The sequence below is a fragment of the Chaetura pelagica genome, unplaced genomic scaffold (genome assembly GCF_000747805.2).
Source record: "Chaetura pelagica isolate M959 unplaced genomic scaffold, ChaPel_1.0 scaffold596, whole genome shotgun sequence".
Taxonomy (NCBI): Eukaryota; Metazoa; Chordata; class Aves; order Apodiformes; family Apodidae; genus Chaetura; species Chaetura pelagica.
Genome location: NW_009953725.1, coordinates 654,698 through 669,495, shown reverse-complemented (window position 1 = coordinate 669,495; position 14,798 = coordinate 654,698). Strand labels below are relative to the sequence as shown.

At 36.3% G+C, this 14,798-nt stretch overlaps 1 protein-coding gene across 1 annotated transcript in view; it reads right to left on the bottom strand.

Annotated features, from left to right (window-relative positions):
- Positions 1-14,798, bottom strand: part of UHRF2 (ubiquitin-like with PHD and ring finger domains 2, E3 ubiquitin protein ligase) — a 129,138-nt gene that overhangs the window by 11,591 nt on the left and 102,749 nt on the right. Inside the window, 3 exon segments of the mRNA XM_010000654.1 lie at positions 7,228-7,332; positions 10,207-10,314; positions 10,694-10,817. Coding sequence (XP_009998956.1) covers positions 7,228-7,332; positions 10,207-10,314; positions 10,694-10,817 — 337 coding nt within the window.

Sequence of the window (14,798 nt, the reverse complement as noted above, 5' to 3'; positions counted from 1 at the left end):
GTAGGGAAAACCCAACACAAATTCAGCTGTGGTATTACAGTATTTCTCATTCAAAATTTATCTAGACTTAATAACAAGCAAATGTGTGAAGCTGAAAAACATACTTAAAACAAAGGCATGTATAAACTCTGGTATATCCTGTCTTAAAAGAGTCTACTTATTCTGCTCATTGAATCTGTAAAAAATAACACAATTAGAATGATGAGGACAATGTATGAAACAACTGAATGAAAGACCAACAAGCCTAGAGCTATTTACTAAGAAAGAGCATAAAATAAATTGCATAAAATAAGGTATCACAGAATTGAGTTCTACTTAATTTTTAATGATTGTCTAGGCAAACAAAGATGATTACAGTAACAGTAATATGAATTAAAGATGGATTTAATTGAATCAGACCTGTGCAAACAAATTATATTTAACACTTGAATAAGACACTTGTGCCAAGTTCAGAAAACCAGAAATATGTATCTTCCAAAGTAATGAATCCAGAATGACTGGGGTCTCATAAGAAAGAAAAAGGAAACACATGTTCATGGTACAGCAGAGTGGGGAAAACTCCTAAGGCAGGTTTTTGACATGAAAGCAGAAATAAACCAAAACTGGAAGGTGATGTTTCCCTCTTTTTTTAACTTAACCTTTAGACAAATTTTGAAATAACATATTTATAAGAAAAACATAGAGGAAAGACAGAAAAGCTACACATGAGAGCATGATGGAAAAAAAATATTTACAAGACAGGACAGGTCCTTGGCAAACTGTTTTGCCAAGCTAGGTACACCAATCTTCCAGGAAAGAAAGTACTGAATAGACTTTTTTGGGCAGAAGAGACAAATGTAAATCGAGGACAAATTGCCTTAGGCTAAAGCCAAAAAAACCCCAAACCTCAAGCAAAAAGGCATAAAGGCAACAGTATTTAGTTACCTACTGGAAAACACTTCTAAGGAAAATGGGTTAAATGTAAAAGGGCTAAAAACATCAAACATCTAATAGCTTCAGAGAAGGACTGAGTGGTTCTCTAGGTGATACTTTTTAACCACAAGCAACCAGAAGACACTGTGCTTGAAGAGATACAAAATCTATGCATACACCCTCCCTTCTTGAACAGATTCCACACTTGATAGATTACATTTACTTCCCTTTAATTATCCAAGTTTTCTGTGCATAACTAGGCAAAATTATATAGATCTGGGGGAAACTGGAAAGCCAGAGGAAGAAAAACAGAGATGAAATGGAGTAACTATGGAGTATAATTGTTACAGATTCAAACAAGAAGCCAGCATGTTTTAACACCCCCCAGAGTAAGAAAGGCTCATATCTGCTTTACTTTCCAGAAAAACTACACTCACTTATACTCAAAAAAAATTGGATTGCAGGAAACAAAGACGCACAATTCCTAGAATTAAATTACAGATCTTGCCATACAGGGCACTGACCTGGACTGGAGGAGAAATAGGATAACATTTGAATCTCTGATATTGGTGCAAATCCTGAGCAAAAACAGGAAGAAAGCTCAGGAGAATATAGCATAAGTGCTTGTAGAGAGAGAAAATCACAGATGAGGAGTCCTTAAAGTGGAATAAATGTGAGTATGAATACAGTCCAGGACAAGTAGAAGTGACATGGAGATACTGGTAGTGTGGAGACCTATAGGGTGACCAACAGAACCTACTTCCATCATGGTTATGGTGTTTTACTTCAAAAGTGGAGTATGCCAGGATGACAGCTTATGATTTGGGATCTTTCCAGGAGTGATGACTCTTTAAAACAATTCCTCAACAGCTCTGAGTTCTGACTCTCTACAGACAATGCAGGATATTCCTACCACCTGTAACGATATTCAACTGATGTCCTATGACCAGTAAAGATGGAAAGCTGTTTTTCTCTTAAGAGGATCAGAAAGCAGCACTTAAGATACTGATAGTGCTGTAAATTCTGCATTGAACATTAAAGAATACATTTGGCAAAAGAAATTATTGGTCTGAATGTTTTTCTTTAAGAAACAAAAGTAATTGTCAAAACGGCTATTTAAACCGTCTTATATTTTCCCTTCTCTTCTCTTCCTTCTTCCTACCTTTTCCCCATTTTCTTACCTTAAAATATATAATTCTGCCATTTCTCTTCTGCTTTCCACAGCTTAATTCAACTTCCTTGCACCAGAACTTTCTTTTAACAGATACTAAGAACTTGGCTACTGTATTCTCTTAATGACTTCAGTATGTCTCTTTTTCTTATGTTGTCTCCATAAAGTTATTTAACTGTCCTGTTTCTAGAACTTGATTATGTTATACAGCAAACGAACTGCAGCCACAGTAGCATTGACTCAGCATCTCATATTCAGGCATTTGAGTGGAAGATGAGCCCGAAGCTCTAGTACTACAAGCCAGCCAGCCTCAGACACAACATAAACAGATGGTCAGCTGTATTAAATCATATTCCGCTATTCCAGTGTTGTTACATAACAAGTTGTAAGTCTAATACAGATAAAATGGAGAATGAAAGCCAGTAAGATTTTACATTCCAGCTAAGCATTTTACCACATTATTTCTATGGGCTGCTTTTATGCAGCAGCTGACAGGAGCATCTGCTACTTAGAGTTACTAGAATATCAGCTACCTAAAAATAGCTCTCAATAATTTTCTCTTTCCATGAACACCTCCAGTACGTATGCTCAGATGTAAAAATTTGGTCCAATATATACACAAAAGTTGAATTTACCAGTTAGTGAAATACATTACTATGAACACAGATTTTCCAAATGAGATTCAGCCTTCATTCTGAACAAAAAAAAAGTCTTACTAGCTGTTTGATACAAGGGACTCCAACATTAAAATTAATCTATCCTTAGATTCATGAGCTTCACCTCAGTAAAACATGATGAATAAAGGCTGAGATTTTTATTATTATGACAAAGCAAAATAAAAAAAGCACTAAGCCTTTTAAAATTAAGATATTAAATTCAAGACATATATTAACTATCAGACAATTACATTTGAAAGGATATTCTTTCCTATTAGTAGAGGTACCTGAAACTAAATCATGTCATCATTCATCTCCATTAAAGTCTCATAAGACTATATGCATGTAAGTGCTGACAGAATCGGTATATCTGCCCAATTCTCTTGTTTATTTTTGGTAATTTCTTGGTTTAGAGCTGCAGTAAAAGATGCCAATTAAAGAGGAAGAACTCAGTTATATATTTAATGTATAAATCAATACAAACCCCCTTGCATTAAATGCAGAGCTTTGACATATCATAATCGATGTTTCTGAGCTTTCCCTGCAAGAACCTGACAGTATCATGGCCTATTCCACCATGATGAAAGTATTTAACACTTTCACTGTTAGCCAGTCTGAATCTCTAAACAGTATGATATCTTCCAAGCAGGAAAAAGTAGAAGGAGACCAGCTACTGATGGAAGTAAGTCAACATTTTGACAAGTAAGTCCCAAATGAAAGTACTAGACTGTATGCTGACCACTTTGTTGTTTTTCTGTATTTCTGTATTTCTGTATTTATTCTGTACTTCATTGTCTCCTCTGTACCTGCATTATATTCAGAATTACTTTCACATTCTGAAAAATCTTTTTCCTATTAATTAGCACCTTGTATGAATTGATAGCTAACAATAAGTAATAAAGGTATTGCCCTACATATTATATCAAGTATGTCCTTAGTACTGGAGGTAACAAGAGTGAACAAATAACACACCTGAGTGAAAAAGGATATTTGGTAGCTATTGTGTAGTGAGTTACTCTTATTTTTCCACATTACGTTGGAGCTCCAAGCAGGTCTCAAACCAGCAAGGCACTTAGACATTAGAAATGACAACTTTTGAAAACAGCAAGTTTCAGGGTGTCAAGCCTCATGTTTTCAGCTACATATTCAGTTCAGGTGACTTTCAATAGAGAGACTCTCAGCATAATGGCTGTAGTGAACTTGTTATATTGGATTCTCACTACTAGAAAATAGAGGAGGGAAAATTGCAAAGGAACTGTTCTCTTCGTAACACAGTCAGCATGGCATGATAATTTAGAAAGTTTACGTAGGATACTCCATCTCTTCTGTACCAGGGTTCACACTAGATTCAGATGACCCAGGTAAACCCAGCAAACTGGTCAATAAAGCAGCAGCTCATACATTCATATTTAGGTAAACTGCAAGTCACAAGGGTCTTTGGATATAAACTACTTTGACTTAGACATGAGGGTCCTAATGCTGCTTGCTTTGGATTTAAAGCCACTTAAATCAGCAATTCACTACAGTGGTGCCACTGCACCTCTGGCACTGTTGGAACTGAGCAAGAGCTTTCACAGTGCAATGCACAACAGGCAGAGGTTCTGAAAGACTTTATCCTCATCACAGGGCTCAGGTAAATCTAGTGAGCTAAACACGTTTATTTTCAATCAGACTATTTCAAACAAGAGTAGTAACAGTTGTACTGACATCTTGGAAATGAATACCTACACACAAGATTAATGTAAAATAGACAGCAAGCCATTTCATGAAGTCGTTTGTCCAGGCACTGAATGGGTTTTGCATTAAATATCAAAAAACCTAAGTAATTAGTGTATTTGCCTGTCATCCCCTTTGAGACACTGGAAATTTTATTCTCTTTTACACTCTCAGAATCTTTTACTAGAGGATATGAACCATCACAGCAGATAGTATTCTCCAAGAGATTCTAAATCTGAATTCAGATTTCCTGTATGATCCTATATGAAAAAGCACTTAAAAGAAGAAACAATCTCTGTTCAGATTAAACTAAGCACACCACAGAATGAATATACCACCTTTACAACACTACATTATCCCAGCAGAAATGCAGATCTTGAAACTTCTGAAAATAAATAGCAGTTTTAACCCTGACAGATAAAAACAATGACACAAGAGATGAGGACAATTTTTCAACACAAAAGTGAAATTTCTTCAGTTACTTGATCTGATAAACATAAAAGTAAAAATACTTTTATGTAAACACTGCTGCACAATCACTGTGAATGTCCAGCATCTAATTTTTAAGCATTAGTCCATACTGAATTAATGCTTAGATTTTACATTTACATTGAGAAATACTTCTCAATGTGTTCAGATGACGCTCCTATTATGTTTACTATGAGGACCCAGACCAGGACATCAGCAATATTAACATATTCAAAACTCTGAAGAATTTGTATCTTAGATAGGAAGCCATGTAACTTCTTTCTAGAATTCAAGGTTAAACAATTACAGCAAAGAGTTTAATGTGCAAGCATTTTATATGTATGTAATTAAGAATGAGGTTAAGCTTCATATGGAAACAATTTCACCCAATGCTAATTATTTAAACTATGACAGTACCCCTTCTCACCTTCAGGGCAGATCCTGTACTGACAGAACTCATAATTACTCAGCACTCTAATACATCCCAAGCATCCCAAATTGAGCAAAGTTACAGACAAGTTTGGGTATGCAGGACTGTAAGTTTCCAAAGGCACAACAAAAAAAACTGGCATGGCCTGGAAGCTAAACATTGAGTACTAATTCTTGCAATACGTTTATTCAACTATTTTACCCCAACAGTGAACTGTTAAAGCCTTAAGAACAGCATTAAGATGGTACATGTCAGCAGTGTGCATCATAGTGCATAAAGTTTATAAACTTCAGCAAAACAGTTTTCCAAAATGTACTTAGGATAATTATAAGTACAGAGTTTAATTATTTTTTTTAATTCTTACAGGAATTTAATTTCAACCTTTTCCAAAAAACAGGGAAAACTGAGTTACTTTGAGAAATAAAAAAAATATGGTATATAAAAAAAGAACCAAAGAAAAACTAATATAAAAATGCATCTGGAAAAGAAAAAAAATCCTCTTTGTAGGCCTAGCTTAGGGAACTGCAAAAAAGCTGACATTCATACAAATTCCAGGGTACCTTCTGCAGTACTTCTCACCAGCTATGACTCTTCAAATTACATTGTCATCTAAACTATGACAATACTTAAGTGTCCACAAAAAAACATGATGACAACATCACTTAAGTGAACTGGAAAAGATATGCAAAGGATCCAATTAATTTTAAAAAATATTTTTAATTTAATAATTACAGCAGCAGAACTAAGGAGCCATCATTATTATCACCTAAAAGAAAAAGAGATGCAAACTGTCCCAACATAGCAGGTACAACTACTGAGCAACAGTGTTCTTAGGATCCACTGGCTAATGGCTCAAGAGTTTGGGTTGTAATTGCCTCTGAGAATGTAGTAATGTGCCCCAGCCTCTTCATCTGACATGTTCAAAAAGAGATACAGATTCCTTCAAAGGCAATACTCAGCAGCAGCAGCTGGTAGGTGCTGTTGGCAAAGAACACAATACATTCTGGCCTTTTTCCTTATGATTGACAGGTATGCATGTTTTAAGAAAAGACTGCTTACAGCTTTATCCTTCACCTGATGCATAATACAAAATTTCACCTAATGAAGGAGAACTGCAGAAAGGAATGTACCCTGTGTAAACATTATTTAATTGCAGAAAACAGTAATCTATTAATAAATAAATGTTGGTGAACATAATGAGATGAAAGTCGGATGCAGCTACTGTTTTGTTTAACAGAACAACTGCTTTGGTTGCTCTACTTAAGATACTAACATCAAAAGAGAATCTTTTTCCAGTGCCTTTGGGGATCACAGTACAAAACACTGACACTTCCCTAAGGAGTTCTGAAAGGGCTCATCAGTAAGTTACGAACCTTGAGAATGAAGTAACATGTCCCTTTTTATTCCTACTTTATTAAAGAAAATCCCTGTATCACATATTCAGAAACACATGAAACAGAAAGGAAGAGGCACTGATGTGTCTTAAAGTAATAAAAGTCTTAAGCAAACCAGAACATAAAACATATTATTTGCACAGAATTACACTATCAAAGTTTAAATAATGTTAAATGCAAATGTTAAATCCGAAAGTATACAGAAATGTAACTACCCTGAACAATGTAAAATCCATCTGTAATCAACATACTTTGCCTGAGCATGAGCATTAAAGAATGCTTTGATTATGTAGAAACATTTGCTTAACGTATTTCTCTGCAAAAAAACTAAAAACTATTCAGTTTGTTATCAGCAGTAGTTATTTTTTTCATGGGCATATTTCTATAAGGATCAGTTTTAGGATTAACAGCAAACATAACTATCTTTACAAACATTGATACATAAGAACAGCAAAACCATTGCTTGCAAAAAAGACATACCACTTCATCTTCAAATCCTCCAGCTAATACAAGTGAATAAGCTCCATCATTACTACGTCCATGGATTCCACCCACATGTGGTCTGTGAACACCTGCTTCACTCACCTGGCAAAAGAAAAAGCCAGTTTCCAGTATATTTTTCAAACAACCAGCCATCTACAATCAACTTCAATAATCAACATTCTCGATAAAATATTGCACAGAGGTGTCTAAGTAGTATTGACAGTGTAATACTGTCATTAAAGGTTAAGAATTCAATTTTTTTCAAGGAAGAAATGCCAAAAGTACTGGCACCCAAAAAATAGAAGGACAATGTTTGTGTCACAAAGAACTACACAGATCAGAACTAAAGAAAATATAGTCCCTAAATTCTCACAGAATTTTGCTAAGACAAAATTATTTCCCATACAACAGAATAGTCGTGTAAGAATCTAAAGTGTAATTTAAATTTTCTGTAGAAAACATTTCAATCCTATAAAAAAGGACAAATTATAACATTTGTACCCCAAACCTAATAATTCTGTAGAAATGGTAATTTCCTTTTGATGTCTAACCCACACACATATACAAAAATTACAATTCTCTGCTTAATATTATTACAATAGCAGTGCTGTAATTCTGCTCCTTTTTCCTACCAGAACTGGAAAGATTTTTCTGTTACCAATGGAATTCCTAACAAAAAGGTGAAGTAATAATTTCCATTATTGTTGAAGCAGTGAAAATAAAATTTGTTTTTAAGTTTGCATAAGTGACTTTAGAAACTTCTCTTACTTAAAAGCCTTTACCTCACCTGGAAACCAATAAAAAGATAACTATTTATTTTAATTCCTTTCACAAAAAAAGTTCTTCAAACACAGGACAGGTCAACAAAATATCTCAAACAATCAAAACTGAATTTTTCTCTTAAGTAAGTAGTTTTATATAAAATCACTAGTATGATGAACAGCATAAATTTACAAATTTAATTTGCTTCATCAAAGGTTTGTTGCTTCATCAAAGGTTAGTGTTGATGGACATCAAGGTGAGAAAGGATCAAAAGAACTAGTTTAGGTTTCAACTGCTTCTTTGATTTCTGTCAAGGAGAGAAACTGAAAACTGTTGCCAAGAGGAAACTGTCCGATGCTAATCATATCAGCCTTAAAACCTGCATGGCTTTCCAAGTCCAGAATTCTTCACCCAGTACTGGAAGACACCACCACCAGAGGAAAACTGCCTGCTAAGTATTCTAATCTACCAATTGAATAAGAAAACAGCTGTTTTCATCCTATGAGAAAGTAGGTGATGAAAAGTTCAGAAAACAAATCAGAAGAGGTTTTCGATTCTAGGCTTGCCCTCCTCAAGCAGTTTAAAAAAACAAGTGTTTGTATTATTCCAAAAATGATGGAAAATGTTCAGTTCCAAACCTTTACACATGCAAGATACAAATAATAACAGATTTTTAATATAAAGAAGTATTTATTTCCCTGACTAAAAATAAGAACAAAAAAACCAACAACCTCAAAGATAAACCGAACATAAATGCTACCAGATAAGGCTGGACTAAAAAAAGTAAGTTTACAGTTTGCTGGATACTTCGAAACCATGTAAAATCTGTATTGGCACAAAATGAAGGTGTACCATCCTCCCTGTTTTGTTTCTTCCTGCCCCTTCGAATATTGGCACTGTGCTTATATAAACAAAATGCGAAACAGACTGGTAAAATCAGTATCCCTCTGTCCTGGTTTGAGCCAGGATGAAGCCAATTTTCCTTTTACTATTTTTTTTTCCCTTCTGTGAGCTTTCTTTTAATTAGCACTAGAGCATTCCAGCTAAGACTGATAAGAGTGGAATGTTTTTCTAACTGCTGGATCTTCAAGGTCCCACCTTCACTCTGCCAGCTTAGACACTACTGGGGGATATATGACCCCCTGTAGGAGGCTGAATTAGACAGCAAAACTGGCCAAAGATATTCCATTCCATATATCTACACAAGCTCAGAGGCAGGTCAGAGATCACAGAAGGCAACTTCCTTCCTGTTTCTTCTTCCCTTCTCTTCCATCCATGGCCGGCGTCCAGGGAGGACTCCGTCCATCCATCACCGTCGACCCCCAGGCTCGAGCTCTCCTGACCCTCATCACTCTGTGCTCTCTTCAGCAGCTCCGGGAATTTTTGGGGACTGTTCACAGCTCAGGAGATGCTGTGGGAGTTGCTGGGGGCGGGGGGAGGCGAGAGGCTTTTGCACATATTTGAACATATTTGTATAGAATTGTATATATTTTCTTTATCATTGGTGTTTAATTAAATCTGTGTAGTTTTGTTTTCAATGCAGCCAAGTCTCTCTCTTTTTCTCTCTCTCCTTCCCTACCTGGGTGGGAGTGGGAGGGCATCGAGAGCATTGTTGTGGAACCCGAGTCAAACAGTGACACTCTTCTACCCCAGATGGGATTATTTTTCTAACAGGTTTTTTGCTAATCTAGTTTACCATAAATCCTAATAAATATTTGCAACGGAAAATAAGATGGTGAAAGAAACAGTAAAGGCTGAATGAACAGCTTTCAGTTGCCATACAGGCTTACACTAGTTTAAGATGTTTACCACCCTAAAGATGATTTGAACATCCATTAAAAAACCAACAGGGACTCAATTTACAGTGGTATCATCTAACTTTTTCAAAATCAAGTCTGTGTCTTTTAAGTGGGATAATCAATTCATGTAAAGCACACTTCAGAAAATACTTGACTCTAATCATTAAATATCCCACTTATAATTTTAACATGAAATTTGTTTTTCCCCAATGACAACAGACTTCCTATTCTGTAAAATCACTATACTTTAAGCTCCACTACTATTGGCATCACTCACAATAATAGAATCACTGTGTATTTGCAATATTTAGTTTTGGTGAAAATGGCAACTGTCAATCTAAACTTATTTTAGTGCTCAGCCAAGTCACTATTATTCTTAATCACTTCAACTACAGCTAATACTGAAATAACATACCTGAACTCTGAATTTCCAGGTTGTCCCAACAGGAACACCAGGTATAGGTCCATAATGATTTGAAGGAACAATAGTGCATTCCTTAGTGCGACCAACACAGGCCATGCCCTAAAAATATATCAGACAAAATGAATTAGTAGTATAATATTGACAACTATTTTCAAATTTAACGCAGATATCAAGAAATCAAATAATTTTAACAAATACGTACTTTAAAATATGTTAACAAGTGTTAAAAGGAATGTTAATTAAATAATGTGTGTTCACAGGTTTGGGGCAGGGACCAGGGGTTGATTTTTTTTATTTTTACCTCTAGTCACTTTAAAAACTCTTTCACTGCTTTGACTGCCAGCAGATAGTGGGCAGGATTAAACATTGTCTGTGCAATCCAGTACTGAATTTTGTGTAGTGCATATGTAAGTAGAATTATAGATGTAGCACATACATGGACAATCAGAGTAACAGCTATTTCTAAAATACACTCTACCTTGCCCCAGTCTCTCTGGCTTTCAGTACTGGCAGATGGCATCTTCGCTTTCTTTTTACTCTGTTTGAGCTTTTCTCCAGCCTTTACAACTTCATTAGAATCATTTTTGCAGGAAGGACAATACCTAAAAAAAGGTTTTAGTAAATTCTCAATTACTTCATAATAATGGCAATACATTTCTTGTAGCCAAAATAGTATCAATTTGTTTATCTTGACTGAATATTTCAAACTAGCACACATATACCAGCCTTCAGCAGCTGAAGACTACAGCTTAAAAAATGAACCCAACATGAACAAGTACTGTCAACTTTTAAAAAGGGCATTCCAGTATCTTTGAAGGTAGAGTGCTAGAAGGAAAACATGGAACTATTCTTTCTCACATGGTATTTGAGACGTCCACACGTCGCCTCTGTTCTCTCTTCATTCTGTTCTCTTGCCTTCAGATCATGCAAAGGACAGGACAGCTGAGACTAGAGAACACTGCTAACTAGTACTCATTGTTTGTTTCTACATCCTGCCCACTTCTACCCTTTTTTTTTCTCCTTATGCAATAAATTTCACTGCAAACAGTGAATGTCAGACAGAGCCAAAGTACCACATTATGTGTGCCAGCACACACACACACACACATCCACATACTCATTCACTCCACATCACTGAAGTCACTTGGAATATAGTACCAAGACTCGTTCCAGCCAACACAAAGCCATCCTGGTAGGAAAACAGGAGATAATAGCATGCAGTGACTAAAGCAGAGAGAGAAAGGACTTACACTGGTCCTTTTGCTGCTTTTAATAACATTTTTATCCCACTCCAAGAATCCCAATTGCCCATGTTTCTGGTTCCTATGGGCTGGGTTTGGCCCATGAGAAGCCTGATCTACGTTTATGTTGATAACCCAGTTTAGTTTAAATACCACTAGTAGTAGTACTACTGCTACTGTTTTGGATTTATTCACTTTTGTAGGTCGATATGAATAGAAGAATTAATTATTAATTTCTACAGGAATAGACTTCCCTATGTCAATAAAGGTCTTGAACCATCAAGACAATGAAGCTATGTAAAAATTAAAAATAATGCAAGATCCTGAAATTGTGTAACACTAAGATTTTGAATGCATCATGGAATGGTAGGGGTTGGAAAGCACCTCTGGAGATCATCTAGGCCAAATCCCCTGCTAAAGTAGGATTGCCTACAGTTGGTTTTGATATGATATTGCAATTGTTTAAAAAAAAAGAGTATGCAATGACCAATTAAAAGAAGGAACATTAAAAATGCAAATTCATATGGTGAACTAACTACGGCATTCTTTGCTTTTTCATACGGTAACCATATTACCTTAATAACTTTTAAACTGAGTTTTGTATGGAATATTAAATACCGTTTTGCATATAGTGTGTCTTAATGTCTGCAAGAGAAACTTACCATTCCAAGGTGCAGACTTAGCCCTTGCTGAGAGTTCGCCAAATTTTACACTACAAAAATATGAAATGGAAATTTTTCCACTTCTAAAATAAAAATCTGTCCAGGAATTAAGGATCAGACAGCCATGATTCTCTCCTAATACGCAAGAAGAAGGGAAAACACAGACCTCCTCATTGCAAGAAGACACTGACTTGCCCAGTCCAACTGGGCAGCCTTCCAGTAGCTGAAAGGAGTTACCAGAAAGCCGGTGAGGGACTTCTTACAAGGGCATGTAGTCACAGAAATAGGTGTAGTGGTTTCAAACTGAAAGAGCACAGCTTTAGATTAGATACTAGGAAGAAATTCTTTAGTGTGAGGGTGATAAGACACTGCAGCAGGTTGCCCAGGGAAGCTGTGGCTGCCCCCTCCCTGGAAGTGTTCAAGGGCAGGTTGCACAGGTTTTGAGCAACCTGGTTTGGTGGAAGGTTGCCCCTGCCCATGGCAGGAGGGTCAGAATGAGATCATCTTCAAGGTCCCTGGCAACCCAAACCATTCTATGATTCTATGAACTGCACTCTTTCTACATGGAACTAAACATTAAGACTGGACAGGGCTCGCATCACCAATTATCCCAAAATTAACTGTCACAAGCCAGCTCCATTACAGTACCTCTACAACCCAGTGACTTCATCCACAGATGCAGGTATTTACTTACATAAATAAATCTTAAGATTCATATCACTCCACAGAAAATTAAAACCAGTTAAAAAGCTTGTAAGCCATTTTTCAGAACATTTAAATTATATGAATTAAACTTCTGCCACTTAGGGAAATTCATAATTTTTTTGCCAGACACATAAGAGGAAAAGTTTAAAAGTGCAGTTAACATGGACCTGAGGGACTCTTATGACTATGTTGTCCGTCAATTTAATTATTTTGTGGCTTCAACAGAACACCAAATCTTCTGCATGGAGGAAAACCATCCTGGGCACCTATGCACTGTATTTAGAGTGCTGTTATTGGAAGAAGGTAGGGAGATACGAGCAGTAATGGCTACATTTAGAAAAAAATTATATTCTTTAGACTTTCTCTGCAGCCCTCTGAAATAGAAGTAGAGTATCTCCTAAGAATGTTTCATAAGTGGCTTTCGAAAAAGAGTAAGTGCCAGTGAAGACCAGAACAATAATACCTAATCTGAAAAATCACCTGAAGCACCAAGCAGCTCCAGATAATCTTAGCACAGTAGCTAAACCAAAGACTCTGACGGCTTTCAAGATTTCAGTGTCAGTATCCTGACACGTCTATCAATGCAATATGTGCTCTGTATGCATGGGAGGGCGTAGAAGAAACTAGAAAGAATAAGTTGTTTTCAGGGCAGAACAAAGGATTTGGGGGTTTTGTGGGAGATGGTCACTGACTTGAAGTATGTATTTTTATTTATCAGAAACTTCCCTGTGACTAGTACTGGAAAACGGACTTTCCTGTTGTTGGAGTACTGGATTTCCGCTGGTTTTGAGTAAGGGGCAACTGAGGAATGGATGAACCGCACAGATGTGCACTTCCAGACAGATGGTCTCATTGAATATCCTGAATGAAGGGAGTTAAAAAAGAACTTCTCAGCTGCTATATCCAAAGGTCAGGTGCAAATAGGTAAGAATACTGCTTATGGACTGCAGTCAGTAATCAACTGAGAATGGTTTCCAAAACGTGACATCAACTCATTTATGTGGACAAGTAGTAGGAAGCAAGATGTCATGCACAGAAGACTAGTCTGCCTTGACAGCAGAAAACTTTGGGATAGTTCAGGCTAACATGCTGTGTAATAAACACTGCTGAATAAACACTGTAATAATTTTGCACATGCAAGAAGTGGAAGGCACACAAACAATATCCAAATAAATGCTATTTTTAGTTCCAAGGACCTATAGGTGTTTCTAGCAAGTACTGAAAATATTTTTAGATAGTGTTTCAAGCCAGCAGTTCCTCCAAAACAGTGACTACAACTCTTGCTAGTGCAGAAATTTCATGGGAAAAAGATCAGCTTCGAATAACAGTATCCCTGTGGCCAAACACAATCACTGAGAAGATGAGAAACACCTATCAGTGTTAACAGTCTCAACTGCTAAATCACACATTGGCATAAACACAGGAGACCAGAAAAAAAGCAATGCCCCAGAAAATACACAGACCATTAGGCACTGACCAATAAACAAACCTACTATGGCATCTTATGGTATAAGAGATTGAGTTACTTATTTACAGAGAATGTTAAAACTTTGAAAGTACTTGCACTGATTATGATGTAAAATTTAATCACAGGGTTAAAAGAGAGTCCATAAAATGTATCCATAGGCATTCTAGACATTTATTGATGTCTACGTAGTGGAAAACTTCATTAGAATAAAGTTATATTTATTCCTTATCTATAAAGGATTAGCATCTCAGGTAAGTCACAGGCAGGTGTTTGATATGAACAGTGCTAATTGTAAATAGCTAATCAAGACAAAAAATGGGACAGAGACGAAGGTATCTTAATGGGCTACTAAGGGGTTCATGCAGATTCACTTGAAAATCCAATAATCTTCATTTAACAGTGCCAGTTATCTTGGCTTTCCTGCTGGCAGAAACAGGGACAGCAGAAATGAAGAGCAGCAAAGTGGTCCTCCCACAGCAGGAGAAATGAAGTAAAGGCAAAAAGAAG